The 22,342-nt window shown below is 44.9% G+C and overlaps 1 protein-coding gene across 6 annotated transcripts in view; it reads left to right on the top strand.

Moving 5' to 3' along the window:
* Positions 1-22,342, top strand: part of ATXN2L (ataxin 2 like) — a 1,992,254-nt gene that overhangs the window by 177,930 nt on the left and 1,791,982 nt on the right. For all 6 annotated transcript variants that reach the window (XM_044058577.1, XM_044058574.1, XM_044058578.1 and 3 more), the window contains exon 2: positions 18,822-18,858. In XM_044058577.1, the coding sequence (XP_043914512.1) occupies positions 18,822-18,858 (37 nt within the window). The remainder of the gene's footprint in view (positions 1-18,821; positions 18,859-22,342) is intronic.

Raw genomic sequence — 22,342 nt, forward strand, 5'->3', positions numbered from 1 at the left:
GGTTTACTCTTCTTGCTACCTGAATGTCTGGCCAGTATACAAAAGTTTTCAGTTACTGTGTGTCGCTTGGAATGTTTGACTTGGCTTTTGGAAAGTGGGCCATAAAAGTGACGTCTGCACACACTAGCCCTCAGAACTTCTTAGCCTCCAGTCAAACTTCAGCTGTTCTGCCTTGCTGGCTGATTTCGAGAAATCAGATAAGTTTCCAGTTGGGGAACCTTTCAGTCCTTTTGTTTTACTTTATGCCTGTTAATGTCATCCAGAAAGGGCAAGGGTAAGTGTGGCTGCCACATACCCCACAAGGACACTAGCGATCAGTGTCCTTTTTGTTTAGGGTGTTTGCACGACTGCAAGACCTTCTTCATTTGTCAGGCGTTTGTGCCTAAAACTTTCCAGAGCCATCTGCATGCGCTCAACCTGCATTTACAAAATCAACGATTGAAACAAATAGCCTTTGGTATGGAGGCTTCTGTCGACATACCTGCCGAACTACCAAAAAAGAAAGCCAAGTCTATCAGACCTACCACTACCACTGTGCCTCTTGCGTCCAACCCCCAGCGTGGTACAGGATTCGGGCTCTGCTGCCGCAGATATAGCTGGTATCTCCACGGAAGCCACACAGACCTACGTTGAGGCTACATCCGTAGAGGCTTGTCCAGTGTTGGTTTCTGACACCAAGGGGGAACCAACTATTTCAGTAGGTCCGTCTGATCTCTCTGGTTCCTTACAAATGTCGGATTCCAAGCCTTCCTCCTTTCAGATGCTCACCAGGCCTCTCAAAAGGAAGGAAAAAGGAACACCTCTCACCTTCTCCTGAAAGCATACCTGACTGGCAGGCTTTCAGCCAAAGTTTATTTAATGATTTCATGGCCTTACGGCCTACCACTACCGGGATTTCTGCCATCCCTCTTCCTATTCTGAGCCAATGGGCTCAAACATCCTATCCATCCATGAGGGAAGAGGAAGATTTTTCTGAGTCTTCATCTCACGAATCTCTCTCTTATACCTCTCATCTCTCTTGAGGAAGAATCCGTGGATCCTGACCTCCCAGCTGAGGATTTGACTTTTGGGGGAAACCATTACTAAGATGAAGGAACATTTTAAGTGGGAATCCTCTGAAATGACTGAGGTCCAAAAAAAGGTATTATGACCTCATGCAGATGGATTCCCCAATCCCTTCTGCTGTCCCTCCAGTTCTACCTGCCTTCCTGGATACCTTCTCTTCAACATTCTTGATCCCTGGCTCACAACCCCTGCTCCATGAAGGACTTTATAATGTCCTGAGTATCTTAAGTGTTCTCCAGCATACCCTGTCACCATTTCCATGTCCACGGATAAGGCATCTAAACTATTACCCACTGCCATCATTGTCCCTGCTGACAGACAGCAAAACCATGGAACGTCTGGCTAAGAAAATTTACAGCTGTGTTACTCTGGTCTTCAGGGCTACTAACTACCAGACGCACACAGCTAAATATGCCTTATTCCTCCTGGAGAAAGCCTCCAAGGAATTGTCAGATACTCCATATTTTGCTGAGAAAGCTTCACTGTTTTCCCTTCTGGCTCTCACCTTCCAGGTTACCAGGCACTTTAAAGTAGAGTTATGATGCTGCTGAATCCTCAGGCAGTTAAGCAGCATCGGCATCTGCATTGAGAAGATACTCCTGGCTATGCCTCCAGCCCCTTCCGGATGACTTTAGGGCAAAGCTGATTGATGCCCCTCTGGACAGCACAGCATTGTTTGGTACTGTAAGTGGCTGTTTTTTTTTAAGTCACTACAGCAAAAGGGGAAAGAGATGCAAGATTTAAAGCACCTGCTAGTCTCTCCTATTCCAAAATTCCAAAGAAATTACCCAGCTAAAACTTGGTTTATTAAAAGGCACCCTCACCCTTCTGCTCCCTCTAGGTCTAGAAAAACAACCAGGAAACAACCCTAGCCCGCTAGAATTTCCCCATTCTTTAGCCAAAGGCCGCCCTTTGAAGACGTGTCAGGTGGTATGCATCTTTAAAGCCCCAACCCCCCCCTCCTCTCCCTCTGTCAGTATGTCTCTCTCACTGTCTTCCTGTGTGGACATCCATCACCTCAGACAAATGGGTCACTTCAATCATTCAAAACGGGTATTTTATGACCGGGCTTATGCCCCCAAAGCAAAGGGGTATGCCACAACCTCCAAAGCAACAGCTACACCTGTTGCAGCCAGTACTAGAAACCCTGCTAGACCAAGGCATCATCAAAACAGTGCCACTGGCTGCAAAACTGAGAGGTTTCTACTCCAGGATTTCCCTAGTCCCAAGGAAAGATGGTCTCTGAAGACCAATTCTGGATCTCTCTCTTCTCAACCTCTTCCTTCTGGTTCCCACTTTCAGGATGTTAACCTTACCAACCCTTTTCCCACTCCTCCCCCAAGGGTTCATGGGATGCCTACCTTCATATCCCCATAAGGCCCAGTTTCAGGAAATACTTGAGGTTTTTGGTGGGTCCCTTCTCGCTTTCATTTCCCTCTTGCTCTTTGGGCTTTCCACTGCACCCAGGGTATTCACCAAATGTCTGGCTCCAGTTATTGCCTTTTGCAGGACAAAAGGAATCCAGGTATTCCCTTATGTGGACAGCCTGATTATACAGACTGACTGCAAGGATACCCTCCTGCAACACATACTCCTTGCCATTTCCCTCCTACATTCCCTGGGATTTCAGATAAACTTCCCAAAATCCCACCTGGAACCTTCTCAAGACATTGTCTTCTTGAGGTGCAGGATTTGCACAGACATGAAAGCCTACCCCCCCCCCCCAAAAAAAAAAAAAAGGTGAAAAGCTTGACAGAACACCTACTTCTGGTCCTTTAGACAACATAATTGACAGCAAGGCAGTACCTCAGGCTCCTGGATTACATGGGAGCCACCCACCCCCATGTTACCATTAGCAAAACTCCACATGAGAAAGTTGCAGTGATATCCAGGGTCAGTCTGGACCCATTACTCCTACCCCTTGGAGTACAGGGTTCCCCCTCTTGCTCTGCCTCAAACTAGAAATCCAGTGGTGGTTGAAGCAAGTGAACCTCAGTCCAGGTCTTCCCCTCCAACCACCCCAACTGAAACAGACCATGCATGCAGATGCCTCAGACTTTGGTTGTGGACCAACTCTCGGTCATCTGAAGGTGCAGGGGGTGTGGCCGAAGTTATACAAAAAAAGAACACATCAGTGTCTGAGAGATGAGGGTAATTCTCAGTGCTGGAAGGCTCGAAGGGCCAGATTTACAACAGGGACCACAAAATATCTTTACAGACAACACCACAGTGCTGTGGTATCTCAACAAACGGGGGGAGGGGGGATCCACATCTTACTTGCTTTGCAAACTAGCTCTCCTACTGTAGATAAAAAAGCAGCTGTACCAAGACGCTCGCTGCCACCTCTCACAGCACAGTTCAGCTAAAAGAAACGGAGCCCTTTTTGTAAAATCCTGCAAATTTATTGAACCAAAGTTGAGCGCTTTCTCTCGCCGAATGCGAGCTTCCTCAGAAATTTGCAGGATTTTACAAAAAGGGCTCCGTTTCTTTTAGCTGAACTGTGCTGTGAGAGGTGGCAGCGAGCGTCTTGGTACAGCTGCTTTTTTATCTATCGTTTGTTTATCCAATACGCTATTTTTCAGCTCTCCTACTGTGGGAACTAGCCACCAGCTAGGGAATTACCCTGTAGGCGGTCTACATTCCCTCACTACAGCACTCCCAGGCAAATTTTTTCATCAGGTCCTTCTTAAACAACCACAAGTGGATGCTGCACAGGGATGTCTTCCTGGACATGGTCCATCGGTCCTCAAATGGACCTGTTTGCCTCTTCCATCAACAGGCAACTTGCTTCCTTCTGCACCAGACTCCCACACCGTCAGGAAATGGCAACAGATGCCTTTTCAGTCTCTTGGGCGGGGACGTTTCTCTATGCATTTCCCCCCTTCCCACTTGTACAGAAGGTCCTGCTTAAGATCCAGCAGGACAGACCAAAAATCTTGTTGGTGACTCCCTATTGGCCAAGACAATATTGTTTCCCCCTACTGCTACAACCGTCCAAGGGCAGTCACCACAAGTTAACCCTCAGAGTGGACCTTCTGTATGAGCTCAGCACAAGGGATCCCAAATACACCCATAGTGGCAGTTGCTGCACCTCACCTTGTGGCTGATCAGATTCTGATCCCCTTCAGACACCTTTACAACAAAGATATGCTCACTGTCCTGCCGGAGGCCAGGAAACCAAATACAAGAAAATCTTACCTTTCACTGTGGAAATGATGTTCTTCGTCTTCCCTTGCTGCAGTCCTGACAATTGGGTATAGTCCGCGTCCCAGTCGGCCCGAATACCAGAGTAGGTTGACGCCGGTCATGGCGTCTTAGACTGACGCCAGTACGCCAGGGTACTAATGCGCATGACCGACGTCATTTCCTCAGTCTTTTTTGCCGCATGGTCCGATGCAGAAGCAATTTTGCGAGTGCAGGTTGGCGTTCTGAGATTTTCCGAAACCGGAGTTTCAGACTGAATACAGAGTTGGCTAAGTAACCCCGTTGCGGAACATTTTGGTTTTTTCTTGCCTCAGTATTTAACCGGATGTCAGAAAAAGTGAATAACTGTATTTCTTGTGGGAAGCAGATACCGCATAGGGATTATCATACATTGTGTATACCTTGTTTAGGGCCTGAGCACGACGTTGTTGGTTGCCGCTCTTGTGCTAGATTTAACAAGCGCACTATTAAGAGGAGGCTTGATTGTGCTAGGTTAGTGTTTGGGAAGCGTTGCAATTACACTATGCCGTCGGATGCTCCGACGCCTGCTTCATCTAAGAAGCGCAAGGACAAAACGGTGAAGTCTAGGGGTGAGGAACCGGCAGTCCCGGACGTCGGTCCTTTAGAAGGCTCAGGGGAGCCAGAGGTTTTGCCAGGTGTCTCTATGGAGTCTCAGGCGGATACTTTACTGTTACAGGATGTGCCCTCTCAGGAAGTAGGCCAGGCTGAGGGGGCTTCTCAGGTAACTGTTCTTCCCTCTCTTCCCAAGGTAGTTAGGGCCTCTCCTTTTGTTGCCAAAGCTTCCTTTAGAGGAAGGCCAAGTTCAGCTTCTGTAGGGGCTTCTCCTAGCATTTCGGGCTCTGTGCCTAAGAAACATATGCTTAAAATGGCAGAAGATTTGATTACTCTGATTAGAGGTTCTATGCCCCCACCTGATAAGAGGCCTAGGGTGGAACAGGAGTTTGATAGTTTTGAACAGTGTTCACAGGCTTCAGGGTCTTCTGTGGAAGACTTGCAAGAGTTTCCTGCTTATTCTGATTCTGATGTGGATGATTCCACTCCTTCAGCTTCTCCTCCTGAGGATTTTTCATTTTCAGAGACTCTTCACTCCATGAGGGAGCACTTTAAATGGGAAGGCCAAGATTACTCTGACTCCAGAAAAAGGCTTAGGGAATTCTTGTTTTTGCCCCAGCATAGGCCCTTAGCTATTCCTCCTGTGTTGAATGTGGTGGAGGATGTTTTTGCAGAGGCTTCTCTAAACCCTGATTCCTTGCCTCCTGCTCCTGTTAAGCCTGATAGGTATTATAGGGTGCCCGAAGCTCATAAGTATTTATTTAAGAGTCCCAGGGCGGACCCAGAAACTGTTTCTCAGGGGCCTAAAGGTGTTAAAGCTTCTGTGGTTAAAAATCCTGTACCCTCTGATAAAGAGGCAAGGGCTTTGGATAGGTGGGGTAAGAAAGTATATACTTCTTCCACTCTAGCCATGAGGGCGTTGAATTGTCAATTTCATATGCTGAAATATCAGAATTATCTCCTTTCACAATTGAAATCTAAGGTGGATGCTTTGGCGGAAGGTATTGAGTGTAAAGAATTGCTGGATTTGGTTCATGTGTCTGAACAAGTGGGTAAGCATTCTTTGCAGTGTGGTTTTGATGCTGTTCAGGCCTCCTCGAGGGTGGCTGCTACTAGTTCTGTTCTTCGCAGACATGCATGGTTGAAGGATCAGAATTTAGCTGAGCATGTTAAGACCAGGATTTTGGATGCTCCTTTACAGTCTGATCTGTTGTTTGGACCGCCTGTGGAAGCAGTTTTAAAGAAAATGGAGGACAAAGCTAAGTCTATGCAGACTGTTAAAGATTTTTTGCAGGTGCAGCCTCCAAGTTTAGTAGAAATTGGCCTGCTAAGGGGTGGACATATCCTGCTTATGGTTCCCAGTCTAGGGGTAGGTCTAGACGTGGTAGGGGCAGGGCTCAAGGTTCGTTTAGGCCTAGATCAGACAGTTCACCTGCTCAGACTTCTGGTGAGGGCAGGGGTCAGTCCTTTCGTAAGCAGAACCAATGACCTGCCTTTTCAGCTGCCAGTGGACTCGCCTGGCAGCTCCTTTGGGAGGAAGATTGTCTCTTTTCAAAGGAAATTGGGATTTAATCACTCAAGACAGATGGGTGCTGGATATCATTCATCACGGGTACAGATTTTATTTCCACACAATACCCCCTTTCAAAGGCATGCCCGATGTTCCTCCTCCACAAAGAAAAGAGGCTCACAAGCAAGTTTCTCAGTTACTCCAGATAGGGGCTATTCAGCCAGTCCCTGTGTCAGAAAGGGGCTTCGGATTTTATTCCCGCCTGTTCCTAGTACCAAAGAAGGGGAACACGTGGAGACCAATTTTGGATTTATCTATCCTCAACACTTATCTGGACATTCCCAAGTTCAAGATGTTGACGTTACAGCAACTGTTACCTCTGCTGGGCAAGGATCACTGGATGGTAACTTTGGATCTCAAGGAAGCTTACCTTCATGTGCCCATAAGGCTAAGTTGCAGAAAGTATCTGCGGGCTCGAACTGGAGATTTTCATTATCAGTTCTCTGCATTGCCCTTTGGCTTATCTACTGCGCCCAGAGTATTCACAAAGGTTCTGGCTCCAGTGATAGCTTACTTCAGGCTTCAAGGCATTCAAATTTATCCTTACTTGGACGACTGCCTGATTCTGGCTCAAGAAAAGGAACACCTTCTACAGCATCTGGAATATGTCATAGCAGTGCTAAGATGCCTAGGGTATTCTGTGAACGAAATAAAGTCCAGTCTAGTACCCTCTCAAGACATGTGCTTTCTGGGTGTGAGACTGAATACAGCAGCCCAGATGGCCTTTTAACCCCGGACAAACAAAAGAGTCTGTCACTTTACTTCCATCAACTATCTCATCAGTCCGTGCTGACTGCAAGGACAGTCCTTCAAGCATTAGGGTTCATGGCATCTTGTATTCTGGTGCTTCCCAATGCCAAACTGCATATGAGGAAGCTGCAATGGTATCTCAAAATGTATGGACACAGCACTGCCAAGATTTGGACACTGTCATTCAAATAATACCTTGCCTTCAAAAGGAATTCTTGTGGTGGGCTCAGGAATGTCACCTAAACAAGGGACTCTCTGTGACCCGCCAGAGGCGAGTCAGATTTTAACGACAGATGCCTCGGACACTGCTTGGGGAGCTCATCTAAATGGAAAGTGGATACAAGACAAGTGGCCTGCCAGACTACAGCATCTACATATCAACATGAAGGAGATGTTAGCAGTCCAGTTTGCATTGATGGCGTTCAAGGAGTTACTTCTTCCAGGGCAGGTGTTGATTCTGACAGACAACACAACTGTCATGTGGTACATCAACAAGCAAGGGGGAACACATTCTTATCCTCTATGCAGGCAAGCAATGATTCTATGGGAGACTGCGTTAAGCCTGCAACTGACTCTTCAGGCAAGGTTTCTGCCAGGAGCACAGAACTCCCTAGCAGATGTATTAAGCAGGCAAATCATGGATCCCCACGAGTGGAAACTGGATCTTCATGTATTTCAAAAATTGACAGTGTCATGGGGAACTCCAGACATAGATCTGTTCGCTTCTCCACTAAACCACCAGCTGCCAAAGTATTGCACAAAGGGGTTTCATCACACAGCTTGGAAAGTGGATGCTCTGTCTTTCAGTTGGAAAAACCTTCATGTCTATGCCTTTCCACCTCTACCGCTTCTTCCAAAGGTATTACTAAAGGTCAGACAGGACAGGCCAAGGATGATTTTGATAGCTCCAGATTGGCCTCGGCAACATTGGTACCCACTTCTAAGGAGTCTTGTAAAGAAGCCTCCATGGCCTTTACCTCTGATTCCTCATCTGTTATCTCAGAAGGACGGTCATCTGCTCAATGTCAAGCTTCCATCTCTTCATCTCACAGCTTGGCATATTCTGTGTTGAAGCATGGTAGGTCTCAGCTTCCTCAACAAGTTTTAAATGTGATTATGGAAGCTAGAAGGCCTAGTACTAGGAGAGTGTACGAGAAAAATGGAAGAGATTTTTGTTTTGGAGTACAGCAAAGAATTTGGAGATTTCAGAGCCTAATTTGAGTGTGGCTCTTCAATATCTTACTGAATTATTGGACAAAGGTTTGTCTTTCTCTTCCATAAAGATTCATGCTGCAGCAATTTCAGCTCACTATGATTGTGACCCACCTTTGTTTTCGCATCCTTTGTTCAAGCAGTTTCTTAGAGGGGCAAAGAATATAAGACCCCCACGTAGAGCTCCTACTCCTGCTTGGGATCTCAATTTTGTGTTGGAAAAACTTACTCTACAACCTTTTGAGCCTGCAGCTACTGCTGAATTGAAATATTTGTCATGGAAGACTGCTTTTCTGTTGGCTATTACTTCTGCAAGAAGGGTGTCTGAGTTGCAGGCCCTTATGGCAGTAGAGCCCTTTTTGATTTTCCATAAGGACAGGGTATCATTACGTACTAATCCTTCCTTTATGCCTAAGGTGGTTTCTAGTGTGGCTTTAAACCAAACTATTCATTTGCCTACGTTTTTTGCAGATCCTCAAAATAAAGGGGAAAAGATTTTGCACACTTTAGATGTACACAGGCAATTGCGTTATTATTTGAGCAGGACTAAAGATTTTAGGCAGTCTCAGCAGTTACTTGTTTCTTTTGCTTTAAGTTCACAGGGCAAGCCTGTGTCAAAGCAAACTATTTCTAGGTGGATTGGCTTTTGCATTGCTTTTTGTTATTCCCATCATGGCAAAGAGGTTCCAGCTGGGATTAGGCCTCATTCCACTAGGGCTACTGCCACTTCAACAGCATTTCTAAGGGGGGTGGCAACTAAGGATATTCTGGAGGCAGCTACTTGGAGTTCAGTGCATACTTTCTCTAGGCATTATCACCTGCCTATATATTCTAAGACCAGAGCTGGTTTTGCCACAGCTGTTTTACAAGGCATGTTGTCAGCTCCTGCTACTTTATAATTTGCCAGCCTCCCTTACCTCTGCTTTGGGATTCTACCCAATTGTCAGGACTGCAGCAAGGGAAGACGAAGAACATAGTACAGTTTTGTACCTACCATAAATGTAGATGTTCGAGGATTCCCTTGCTGCAGTCCAATTTACCCTCCCTCCTTCCCCTCTGTGTTTCAGGGTGGTTGTGTAGGTGAATTTACATGCTTATATTTTGTGTATATTTTACTGTATATATTGTACATATTTTTTGGTGCAGGTTGTTTTTGGGACTTGTCTTTTTGGGTCTTCTGACATCTGGGGCAAGAAAAGACTGAGGAAATGACGTCGGTCATGCGCATTAGTACCCTGACGTACTGACGTCAGTCTAAGGCGCCATGACCGACGTCAGCCTTATACTCTGGTATTCGGGCCGACTGGGACGCGGACTATACCCAATTGTCAGGACTGCAGCAAGGGAATCCTCGAACATCTACATTTATGGTAGGTACAAAACTGTACTTTTTTTTATATGGTGTCGCAAAAGGCAGTTAGACCCGCTTGCAAGCGAGACCCTTCACCAAACACAAGTTAGACCATATTTCCAGAGCCAGGGCAGGTTTTGCCTGGGCCATCCTTCATGGATTCCTGGATATCCCCTCTAGACCACCACCCCCTTCCTCACAGTGAGCTTTGGCCCTCACCCACATGTGATGAATACTGCAATATGGGAATAGAAGGACATAGAAAAGTTGTGTAAAATCTTACGTAACCATAGATGTTCATAGTGTTTCACTGAGACAGTCATTACACTTGGGTTATCCTGCTGGCAGGCTACCCGCAGTCGGCCTGAATTCCAAAGTCCTGGTCCGGCGTCGGTTGCTGTCGCCTCTTCCCGGATGTCAGTGTGCCAGGGGTATAAAAGATGCAGCCGACGCCATTTTCTTCAGTCTTTCTTGCCGCGCGGTGCCCAAAGCAAAAGCAGTTCGCATGTGCCGGTCGGCCGACTCCTGAGATTTTCGAATCCGAATTTCAGAACCGAAGTCTTCATTAAAGCTAAGTACTCTGTTTGTTGGGAAAACTTTTTTCATGCTCCAGACTGATGTCAGAAAAAGTTAACAATTGTATTTCTTGTGGGAAGCAAATACCTCATAAGGATTTTCACTCTTACTGTATTCCTTGCCTAGGCCCTGACCACGACGTTGCTAGCTGTCGGTTTTGCGCTAGATTTAACCAACGCACTATTAAGCATCGGTTCGATTTTGCTTTTCATTACTTTGGCCGAAGGTTTAATTATATAATGCCGTCAGAACAGCCGACGACCGGAGTTTACAAAAAATGCAAGGACAAGGAAAAGGATAGGCATCAGAGGTCCAAAACCGACGATGAGGCCTCTGCTAGGCCAGTCGCCGGTTCTCAGTGAGGCGCTTTCGCAGCCCCTGGCGCCCGCTACCTCAGAGCCACAGGCTACTTCCGACTCCCACGTGGGGCTGACTGGGCATCTGGATACTCAAGGTATTGGACACTCAGAAATCATTCCCTCAGATGGGTCCGGAGCCCTGAGCAGGCATCGGCTTCTGAGGGTGTCTTCAGACCTACACAGTTATATGTTAAACCATCTTCAGCTTCAAAGATTAAAGCAGCTCTAAAGACTAAGAAACAAGTACAGCATTCTCCTACTCAGACTTCCATGCCTAAAAAAACAGATGCTTAAAATGGCCGAAGACCTAATTACTATGATCAGGGGTTCCCATCCCCCTCCTGATAAGAGGTCTAGGCAAGAGACAGAATATGATTCTTCAGATCAGGTTTCTATTTCCTCTGATTCCTCTTCTGAACAGGGCTATTCTATTCCTCCCTATGAAGACTCTGATGCTGAAGAATCCCTTCTTTCAACCTCTCCTCCTGAGGATTATTCTTTTGGGGAAACCCTGCATACCACGAGGGAGCATTTCCACTGGGAGAGCCAAGATTATTCAGAATCTAAGAACAGGCTCAGAGACTTTCTGCTTCTACCTTAGCACAGACCCCTTGCTATTCCTCCTGTTCTAAACATTTTGGATGCTGTATTTTCAGAGTCTGGCCTGTCACCGGCTCCTGCTAAGCCAGACAGATACTACAGGGTCTCTGATTCTCATAAATTCCTATATAAAAACCCCGCTGCTGACCCAGAAACTATATCTCAGGGTCCCAAGGGGGTCAAAGCTTCCACTGCAAAAAACCCTGTCCCCTCTGATAGGGATTCTAGGGCACTGGACAGATGGGGGAAAAAGTTTACACTTCTACTACCCTGGCTGTAAGGGCTTTAAATTGTCAGTTTCATATCCTTAAATATTAGCAATACTTAATGTCACTGCTTAAACAGAAAATGTTGGCAAATTCAGAATGTACAGAAAACAAGGAAATGCAGGATTTACTGCATGCAGCTGAACAAGTGAGAAGGCATACTTTGCATTGTGGTTATGATTCACTGGAGGCCTCTTGCAGGGCCGCTGTTACAGGTTCTGTTATTAGAAGGCATGCTTGTTTAAAGGAACAGAATCTGCCTGATCATGTTAAAGCAAAATTATTAGATGCTCCATTACAGCATGATACTTTGCTAAAGCAGAAGAGGTGTTAAAGAAAATGGAGGATAAAGCGAAATCCATGCAAACAGTTAAGTATTTTTTTACAGGTACAGCCACCCAGATTTAGCAGAAACTGGCCTTCAAAAAATTGTTCCTTTCCATTATCAGACAGGCCACAAAGAGGCAGATACTGACGTCCCAGAGGCAGATCTCAACCCCAAGGCTCATACAGGCTTAAACAATGGGGTGCTCCTACCTCCAAAAGCAGATAAGACAAATCACAACCTTACAGGAAACGGTCCCAATGACTTTCCTCTGCCAGATCCAAGCACTTCTCTTTTGACAGCCCCCCTGGGGGGAAAAACTAGCACTTTTTTCCGCAAATTGGCAAATGATTACCCAAGACAAATGGGTCTTGAACATAGTGTCCCACGGTTACAGGTTCCATTTTCACACCCTGCCGAGGGCAAAAGGTATGCCAGACCTGCCAGAGAATCAGTGGGCATAGGCGCAAAAACAAATTACAGCCCTCTTGGACATGAGGGCCATTCAACAAGTACCACAGCAAGAGCAGGGGCAAGGATTTTACTCGAGACTTTTCTTGGTGCCTAGAAAGGACAAAGCCTGGAGACCAATACTGGACCTGTCTATTCTAAACACATTTCTGGAAGTTCCAAAATTCAAGATGTTGACTACAGCAGCTACTGCCCACGCTGGGCAAGAAGGCTTGGCTCGTAACTTTGGATTTAAGAGGCATACCTGCATGTCCCAATCAGACAATCTTGCAGAAGATGCCTCAGATTCATAGCTGGCTCAATGCACTACCAATTCTCTGCACTGTCCTTTGGCTTATCTACTGCGTCCAGGGTCTTCACAAAATGCCTGGCACCAGTAATTGCATTCTGCAGACAAAGAGGAATTCAAATATATCCCTATTTGGACGACTGCCTTATTCGAGCAGAGAACAAAGATATTCTTCTACAGCATCTGGCGTTTGTAAAAAGATTACTAATTTGCCTAGGATACACATTAAACGAAAAGAAATCCAAACTAGTACCCTCTCAAGAGATAATATTCCTGGGTGCAAGCTTAAAATACAACTGCCCAGATGGCTTATCTCACGCCAGACAAACAAAGGCATCTGACTTCTTACTTCAAAGATATGGCAACAAAGACTCGGTTATCTGCAAGAAAAATTCTGCAGGCTCTGGGCTACATGACATCCTGCATTCTACTAATTCCATGTGCAAGACTGCATATGAGGAATCTACAATGGTATCTAAAAAGTGTTTGGACTCAACATTGCCACAGCCTGGAAACAGTAATTACTCTTATTCCCTGCCTGCAACAGGAGTTTCTATGGTGGGCACAGGCCTGTCACCACAACAAGGGACAGCCATTCACCTTACCCACTACCAGGCAGACGCAAACAACAGATGCATCAGATTATGCCTGGGGGGCGCACATGGCAGGAAAATGTATTCAGGGCACATGTCCCACAAACCAAATGCATTTTCATATCAATCAAAAAGAGATGCTAGCTGTACAAAATGCCCTGACAGCCTTCAAGGACCTACTTCATCCAGGACTACTACTGATAAAGACGGACAATACTACAGTCATGTGGTACATAAACAAGCAAGGAGGCACACATTCCTACCCCCTCTGCAGGCAAGCCATGACTTTGTGGAGCACAGCATTGACTTTCCAAGTACATCTGCAAGCACAATTCCTGCCAGGAAAGACAAATACTTTGGCAGACGAACTAAGCAGAAACCTCATGGATCCTCACGAGTGGAAACTGGATCCACAAATCTTCAACATGATAACAGGGAAATGGGGATGCCTAGACATAGATCTATTTGCCTCCCCTTACAACTACCAGCTACAGAGATTCTGCACTCGTACTTATCACAAGCAAGCATGGAAAGTGGACGCCCTTTCATTCAGCTGGAAAGCCCTTACAGTATATGCCTTCCCTCTGCCTCTTCTCTCCAAGGTACTCCTAAAGGTCAGACAAGAGAAGCCAAAAATTATACTGATTGCCCTAGACTGGCCACGCCAGCACTGGTACCCAATCCTAAAGAGCTCGTCTCAAGGCCCAGCCTGGACATTGCCTCTGATACCTCATTTGCTGACACAACAGAGCAATCAGATCTTGCACAGCCAACTCAGAACCCTAAATCTGGCTGCATGGCGGATAATGTAATCATGCAGAACACACCTCTCTCTAAAGCAGTTATGGATGTTATTTTGGAGGCCAGGAGGCCCAGCACCAGAAAATCTTATGCAGAAAAATGGAAGAGATTCTGTGCTTGGAACCAAGCGCAGGGAATTGACTCGCTTGAGCCTAATATTCCTTATATTTTGCAATACCTAACTGAGATGTTGGACAAAGGCTTATCCTTCTCATCAATTAAGATTCATGCCTCTGCCATTTCAGCTCATTACAATACTGACCCACCTATTTTTTCTCATCCACTGCTAAGACAGTTTTTCAGAGGGGCCAGGAACATAAGACCTCCAAGGAGAGCTCCAATACCTACATGGGACCTCAATTTTGTCATGGAAAAACTCACACTGCCGCCTCTTGAACCAGCCAATTCAACAGAGATAAAATACTTGTCATGGAAAACCACTCTTCTCCTAGCAATAACTTCAGCAAGAAGAGTCTCAGAGTTACAGGCACTAATGGCTGTGGAACTCTTTATTATTTTCCATCAGGACAGGGTTTCTCCAAGGACATACCCGACATTTATGCCTAAAGTAGTGTCCAGCGTGGCTCTTAACCAAACCATACATTTGCCTACCTTTTATCCAAACCCACAGAATAAGGGGGTGAGACTTCTGCATAGTTTGGACATACACAGACCGGTACGCTTTTACTTGGACAAGACTAAAGCCTTCAGAAAAATTGAGCAACTTTAGTGGCATATGCTGCAGGTTCCCAAGGAAAACCCATTTCAAAGCAGACCATTTCAAAATGGATAGGCCACTGCATTCGTTTCTGCTATTCTCAACATGGCAAATCAGTGCCCAAGGGCATTAGGCCACATTCTACCAGAGCAGCAGCCACTTCAGCAGCCTTCCTCAGAGGAGTACCAACCAAGGATATTTTGGAGGCTGCAACTTTGACTTCTGTGCACAGTTTTACTAAGCACTACCACTTATCTCTCTACTCTAAATCCAGAGCAGGCTTTGCCACTGCAGTTCAGCAGGGCCTCATAGCCACTCCAAACTCTATTTAGACCCAGCCACCCAACCTCAGCTTTGGGATTCAACCCAAGTGTAATGACTGTAACAGTGAAACATGATGAACATAGTACAGTTGTGTACCTACCATAAATGTAGATGTTCGAGTGTATTCACTGTTGCAGTCCAGGTTACCCTCCCTCCCCCTTTTTTCTTTGCTGGGACTTGTCTGTACCTCTCTATTCTTTACAACCTATGTGGTGTATTTGCTTGTAGATGAAGGTTATGTGCATGCTCTTTTATGATCATAATTTTTACAGCCTACCCTTTTGGGGGCACCTGACATCTGGGGCAAGAAAAACTGAAGAAATTGGCGTCGGCTGCATCTTTTATACCCCTGGCACATTGACATCAGGGAAGAGGCGACAGCAACCGACGCAGGACCAGGACTTTGGAATTCAGGCCGACTGCGGGTAGCCTGCCAGCAGGATAACCCAAGTGTAATGACTGCAACAGTGAATACACTCTAACATCTACATTTATGGTAGGTACACAACTGTACTATGTCTTCTTCCATGTTGCAGTATTCCTTCCCACCCTCCTGTTGTTGCATTTCCCTTTCTGGATGGCACAGGACTGGCATATTCCCTTGCTAGGACTGGTTCCAACTGGGGCTTACAGTTCTGAGGGCTGTGCGTGCAGACATCTCTTTTATGGCCCATGCTCCACTAGCCACGTCGTACGTCCCACACACCATACAGTTACTGAAAACTTTTGTATACTGGCTGGATGTTCGGGTAGCAAGAGGAGTAAACCCATATGTGATGAATACTGCAACATGGAAGAGGATGATATCTGTGATTATGGTAAGATTTTACACAACTTTTCTTTCACCCCTACTGAAAATCTTTACAACAAAAAGGCAACAGCTTGAGTATAGCGGTCAATGAATGTACTCAAAGTTCAGACAGTTCTCTTCCAGTTCCACAAGGACACATCCTTTAGCCTCTGCCACTGCTCTTCTTTTTTTCTTGGTTTCTCCTTTGTCCTTTTCCTAAATAACAGAAATGGGTTGCGAGGGGAAGCACTTAACAGGGTAGAGGGAATGTTCGCTTGAAATTTGGTAGACTTGGTAGATCCCTCACATTCCGGAAAAGGGAAAGCTTTCAGTTTCAAATCTGCCTGGTCCAGAGTGGCAAAAGTGACTGGTCTGTTAGAGGACAGACTTTCAACTGAGCTGGGTACAAAAGTTTAAATTTCCAGCCCTTTTTCTTTCATAAGCACATCATTTATTTCTTTTATTTGACATTTGTTTGCCAGGATGGTCTGTCTGGGTTACATAACCCGTTTTCAGCGGAGGCCCGGGAAGAAAAGTTCTGCATTTATGACTTAGTTAAAATTTGTATATATGAAACAATTTAGAAATAAGTAAAACAAGCACTTAGTGCCAGGTCTCATTGGAATAATCCATTTCACAAAAAGTCTTGTACGTACTTACCCAGTAACCAAAGGGCAGAGGTTTCTCATCATCTCTGCAGTAGTCCAGTCCCCTCGAGGTAGGTCTGGAGAAGCTTTTCCACTGTGCTTGTGAAAGAAATGGTCTTTGTGCCCGCTTGATAATGAGCTGACCATCTGAGATCCTTGTCCATTCTGCTTTTCTGGCACCTGTGTAGCTCATCTAGTCCTTCCGTTTCTGATTCTGTGGGTTGGCATAATGGTTAAGGTGTCTACCTTACAAACAAGAGGTACGGGATTTGATTCTCAAGAAGGGACATGTGCTAGTCTTAAAATGGTCCACAAGGGCAGCTAACCTAGTACTAACCTGTGAAATTATGGGGTTGGGGGTTGGTATAATGTTTAAGGTATTTACTTTACAGTCATAAAAGTACAAGGTTTGAGCCTCATCTTTGAAAGAGAATTTGGCTAGACTTAGTGGCCCATAAGGGCAGCTAGCCTGGTATGAATCTAGGAACCTTTCACTTGTTTTGAAATGCCCCAGAAAATTGAAGATTCTACCAACATGCTCTGTCTTAGTGACTGACGTGCCTAGAGTTAACCATTGTTTCAACAGGTGACTTCCTTTGCGAAATGCCACTTCCTAAAGTGTCCAACTCTTTCAGCAGGTCTATCACAAACAACCACAAGTGGATGCTGCACAGAGATGTCTTCCTGGACCTGGTTCACCAGTGGGGTACACCTCAAATAGATCCCCATCAACAGGGAACTTCCTTCCTTCTGCACCAGACTCCCACACCCTCGGGCAATGGCAAAAGATGCCTTCTCAGTGTCTTGGAAGGGGACGTTTCTGTATACATTTCCCCACTTTCCACTCGTACAGAAGGTCCTGCTGAAGATCCAGCAGGACAGACCAAAAATCTTGTTGGTGACTCCCTATTGGCCAAGACAGCATTGGTTCCCCGTACTACATGATAAATGCACCGTGTACCTCAGCAAGTTGCACTTTGTCTTTTCTATGTACTGAGCTGGTTCCATGTTAGAAACTCAAAGTCCTAAATGCGTCAAACTGTCAAGATTGAGCCCACATTCTCAAATCTTGTAACCTCAACAAGCACACAAAAGAAACAATGCATGTTTCTTTTTGCCAGTTTGTGGTTACATGATATGAGCATGTGGACTCAGTCTTGTGTGTTTTGTGCATTTAGGATTTCCTGTTTCTAACGTGGAACTATGATCCAAGATTTAACTTTTTACAACCCAGTTGTCATTTTCCCTAACATCTGTTTCATGGTCAATGAATTGGAAGGGTGTTCAGCACACTTTGGCACCTTTTGTGGAGAAATATCTCAGAGGTTCAACCCGTAATAGTGCAGAGATTCTTTGCCAAGAATTTCCTAATGGTCTTTGGCAGACTTCTTTCTGTGGGCCATCAGCCAAATTGTAGATGCTATGTATTTGCTTAGCTCTTCAAAATACTTGAAATTTGTAGAAATTGGTCGGAACAAGAAGTGAAGCATAGATTTGGAGGCGAGCCTTTGAAAAGTGAAGTCTTTTTTTCTCTTCTTACTCTTTGGCAAGAGTAATTCTGTTTTGTGTGATTAGGTACTTTTCTTTGGTGGTGTATCTGGAAAGCATTCTCCTATTCAGTTTGTGAAAGTGTTTCCAAACATTTTTATGCTGACATTTGTGTCTGTGCTATAGATAGGGTCAGAATTGTTAGAATGTTTTATTCCTGAAACACTGGACTCTTGCATATGATTATAAATACTTGACAGCTGTCCATTCATGCCCATTTGTGCACCCATGAATTCCAGTTTTATTTTGTAGCCGTTCTTATTGCAGTTTTAGGCATGTATTTGTGAAATATTTAAGTGACTTGAACAGTTTCATGAAATATTTGCTTATGCATTTGTTGAGTACTTCAGAATAAAGCTGGTGGGTCTGTTGTTTGGTGCTCAATGTTTCAGGCAGAATGTTGTTGTGTCTTCGGCTTTTCCCGGTTAGGGGTTGCCACAGCGGAACTCCGGTCCGCTAATGATTGGCAGTTGATTTTTATGTGCTGAGTTGCCAGCCCTGATGCACAACCTTCAAGGAAGGTATGACCATTCACGCATGTCTCCACGCAGAAGACGCTCTAGCTGAGAATCAAACCGGACAGCGTCTTACTGTGAGGCGACAACGCTACAGCAGCGCCACCACCGCGGATTCAATGTTTCAGGCAGAATAATGTTGACTAATTTGCTGGTATTTCATTCATGTTAATGAAGCAGTTTGTTGCAGTATTGCATGAAAAGTGGGAAAGTACTGTGCTGTTTTCCTGCCTAATTTTAAGGATGTAATTGAATTTATTTTCTTTCTCCCCAGAGGAAGAAGTACTGGAAAAGGGCCGCCTCAGTCTCCAGTAAGTATTTTGCATCCTTTAATTTAATTTTAAAAGAGCAGCGTGTTCTTGGAGAAGGTTGCTGTTTTTTGCCATATGTTAACTGGTGTACGTGTATTAAAAGAAATGTGGTGTGGTGCTTTTTAAAAAATATACATAATTTGATGTCAATTTTCATTCATTCGTCAACAATTGTGATTGGATCTGACTCTGCTGTTATTTTCAGCTTGTGGCCACTAGGAAACTCTCAAGCTCCTCCTTTACCCATAACGCTCTATCCCCTAACATACCTCATATCTCATTTGTCACTTTTGCATTTGGATGTGGTCACTGTGAGCTCTCAAGCTTAGTATAGTTAGTTTGAAGATTAGTCTAATTTTACTGTATTCACCCTTGGTACATCATTTTATATATATATATATATATATATATATATATATATATATATATATATATATATATATATACATATATATATTTATTCTTTTATAATATAAATTTACTTATTTGTAGAATCTGCTATTGTTTCTTTCTCTACACTTTTGTGTATTTCGTATCACCATCGTTGATAAACCTTTCTTCTTTCCCTTTTTGTACATGTAGTGTGTGTTCCTGTTACCACTGTTGTATTTCTACATCTTTGTTTTTTTCCATGTGTATGTGTGTGTGTGTGTGTGTGTATATATATATATATATATATATATATATATCAGCAACAAAAATTTGTTTTAATTTTTTGCGAATTGTTTACTGATGTCTAAAAAGCTGTCAGGGTTTAAAAATGACACAAATGCAATCATAAATTACCACTGTCTGACTCATACCTTATGTGTTTGTTGTCTAGGCCAAGAACATCTTCAAACAAACTGCAAAATTTGCAGGTCATTTAATCCTAGAGCCATTGCAGACAGGAAAAAGAAACTGATTTTAAAAGGTTTGCTACCTTTTTCTTTCTCTGAAACTCTGTCTTGGGGCTCAACCACCTAAACAGAAGGATCTTTCTGATAAACATTTGGGTCCGTCAGATCCTCAACCCCATCTTTAGATCTGACGATGGAACCTTCTGAGATAAAAGCGTAAGAAATTGGATCCTATGCCTGTTCCTTCCCTGTAGCTGGTGTCGGAAAATAAGTAGACTTCATTGGATCCTGTCCTTTCGGATCCAAAGTCGTTACCTAGGACCCCTTACCTGCCACCATAGATCTGGTACCCTCCCGAGTACCATTTTCTTTTTTGGAATCCTGTCGGCACTCCAGGTCCCCCCCAATAGCATCATCTCATTCTTCCAGAAGCTTGACCAAGGCTGATTCAGATGGAGTTCTTTCAGCTCCTAACCCTTTGGATCGGGAAGCCCTTACTAGTACTACTCCAGCTATCTTGTCTCCTTTTTTGATCTGACTTATTTCGGAGACCTTGGATCTGAGTCTCCCGGGTCCGTCTGGTTTGGATCCAAAGATTGTAGTATCTTTGGCTCCGAAGCTTTCTCTGAGGGTGCCAGCTCTGAGTGCTTTGGATCTGGACGGCTCTGAGTTGAAGCATCCCTGTCAGATCTGAGGTGTTAAAATTGACTTTGAAGTTGTCTGAGCCTTCTCTCCCCCCCTCAGAGGTTTGGCATTGGATACCTCTGCTCTGATCACTGCTGCTGGTGGTTTCCCTTTGGGGCAGGGGGAGCTGATGGGTTAGAAACTTGGCTTCTCAACTCTGACTTCCTTCTCCCAAGAGCTTTTTGCCTTTGAGGTAGTGGAGAGCATGTTCTCTGCTTTTGCAGGGGACAGTTTCTCCCTTCTTGGGTCTCCACTCTGGATCCTGTATGTCTCTGCACCTTGAACACCATCATTCCACTCCACAGGGATAGCCAGCTCAAAGTTTCCAGGCTACCCAGCAGGGTATTACTATTTCTTCCGACCAGTCTTCTGAATACCCAACTGAATAAGTCCCTAGGAAGAATATGTTCAAGAGGAGGCACTTAGACTCCCCTCAGGAATGTGTCACTGAAGATACCGTTTTCGATGATGGAGAAGGGTCCCCAAGATCTCCAACCAAAGGACATCTCGCGTGGAGACATCCCACAGATTCTTAAGCAGAGGGGAATTTGTATTCCTGGAGGCCTTTGGGTCTGGCCCATCTACCTCCTGGGTGACTCCATACGTTGTCGAGCTCATTGATTTGATCTCTTGGTGAGAGTGGAAGGAACAAGATACAGATGAGCCAGTCCCCAAAAGACCAGACCGGATTTTGGCACCACCTGCAGGAAAGGAATTTTGGAGCAAGAGAGTACCTGTAGATGCCATGGTCATGGTGAAGGCTGCCAAAAAAGAACTCCATAGCAGAGTTCTTCTTTCCATCCCCCTAACAAGGAGTCATGGGAGTTGAACAGATTTGGGAAGCGTGTGTATGCTTTAGTGACCTTTGCACGCAGATTGCTGAATAATTTGGCATGCTTCACACATTTACAGAGGAATCTGATTAAAGAACTTTCAAACTCCCTCCCTGGGACCAGTACTCCTGAGGCTCAGTCTTCTGTGGCCTTGCAGTTGGCTGCCCTACTATCGCTCACTAACTTATCCATGAAGCTTATCTTCCAAAAGGCTGAAGGTACCTCAAGGGCAAATAGGTTCAGGCATTTTCATTTGAAGGCAAGCCTGGATGCACTTGTGTGACTTTCCAGAGCCCTTCAAGTCCTCTTTTGTCATTACTTATTTTGACAGAAGCTCATTGTTTGGCCGTAAAATTAAGGGAACCTACTAAGGGTACAAGCAAAATGGAAAGACCCTGTCTGAAGTTGGAGTACTTTTTCTTGACCCCTCAAAGGACCCTTTCCAAGAATCAACGAGGAGGTTGGAAAATGTGGTTCAGAAAGTCCCAGGGTCCTTTCCAAGATTTCCCTGGAGATGGTTCCCTCAGTGGCAGGGGGGGGGGGGGAACTCGAATGGAAGATGCCGTTCATGCAGCAGAAGAGGCCCATAGAACCAGGGGTCTAGAGCTTCCTTCTCCCAACCGACCCTACCAACGCTCATGAAAGAAGGCCCGTTTGTCCACCTCTGGAGGCAATTGGGGGTAATTTATTCCTGCACCAGAGAGTCTGGCTAGATATTACAAAAGATACGTGGGCGCAGCGGATTATTTGCAGAGGTTATACAATATCCTTTACCCTACCATACCTACCATATCCACTTGTATGCAAACTTCCCGGTGTTCCATCCAGTCAGAGGAACGTGGCAGCACTAGTAAAACAAAAGCTGCTAGAAAAAGTCATCCAAAGAGTTCCCAGCAGACCAAATGTAATCTGGAACTTACTTGACATTCTTTTTAGTACAGACAAAAATGGGACTGGAGACCAGTTTTTGATCTCAGCAGTCTGAACAAATCAGTTCAGCACACCATGTTCCAGATGGTCACAGTTCAGTCCATTCTGCCCTTTTTGTGCAAAGATGACTTTGATGTTTTTGTCTGAAGGTCTATCACATAAAAATGAACATACATTCCAGAAGGTATTTATGCTACT

The sequence above is a fragment of the Protopterus annectens genome, chromosome 16.part0 (assembly GCF_019279795.1).
Source record: "Protopterus annectens isolate FY-2018-M chromosome 16.part0, PAN1.0, whole genome shotgun sequence".
NCBI lineage: Eukaryota > Metazoa > Chordata > Ceratodontiformes > Protopteridae > Protopterus > Protopterus annectens.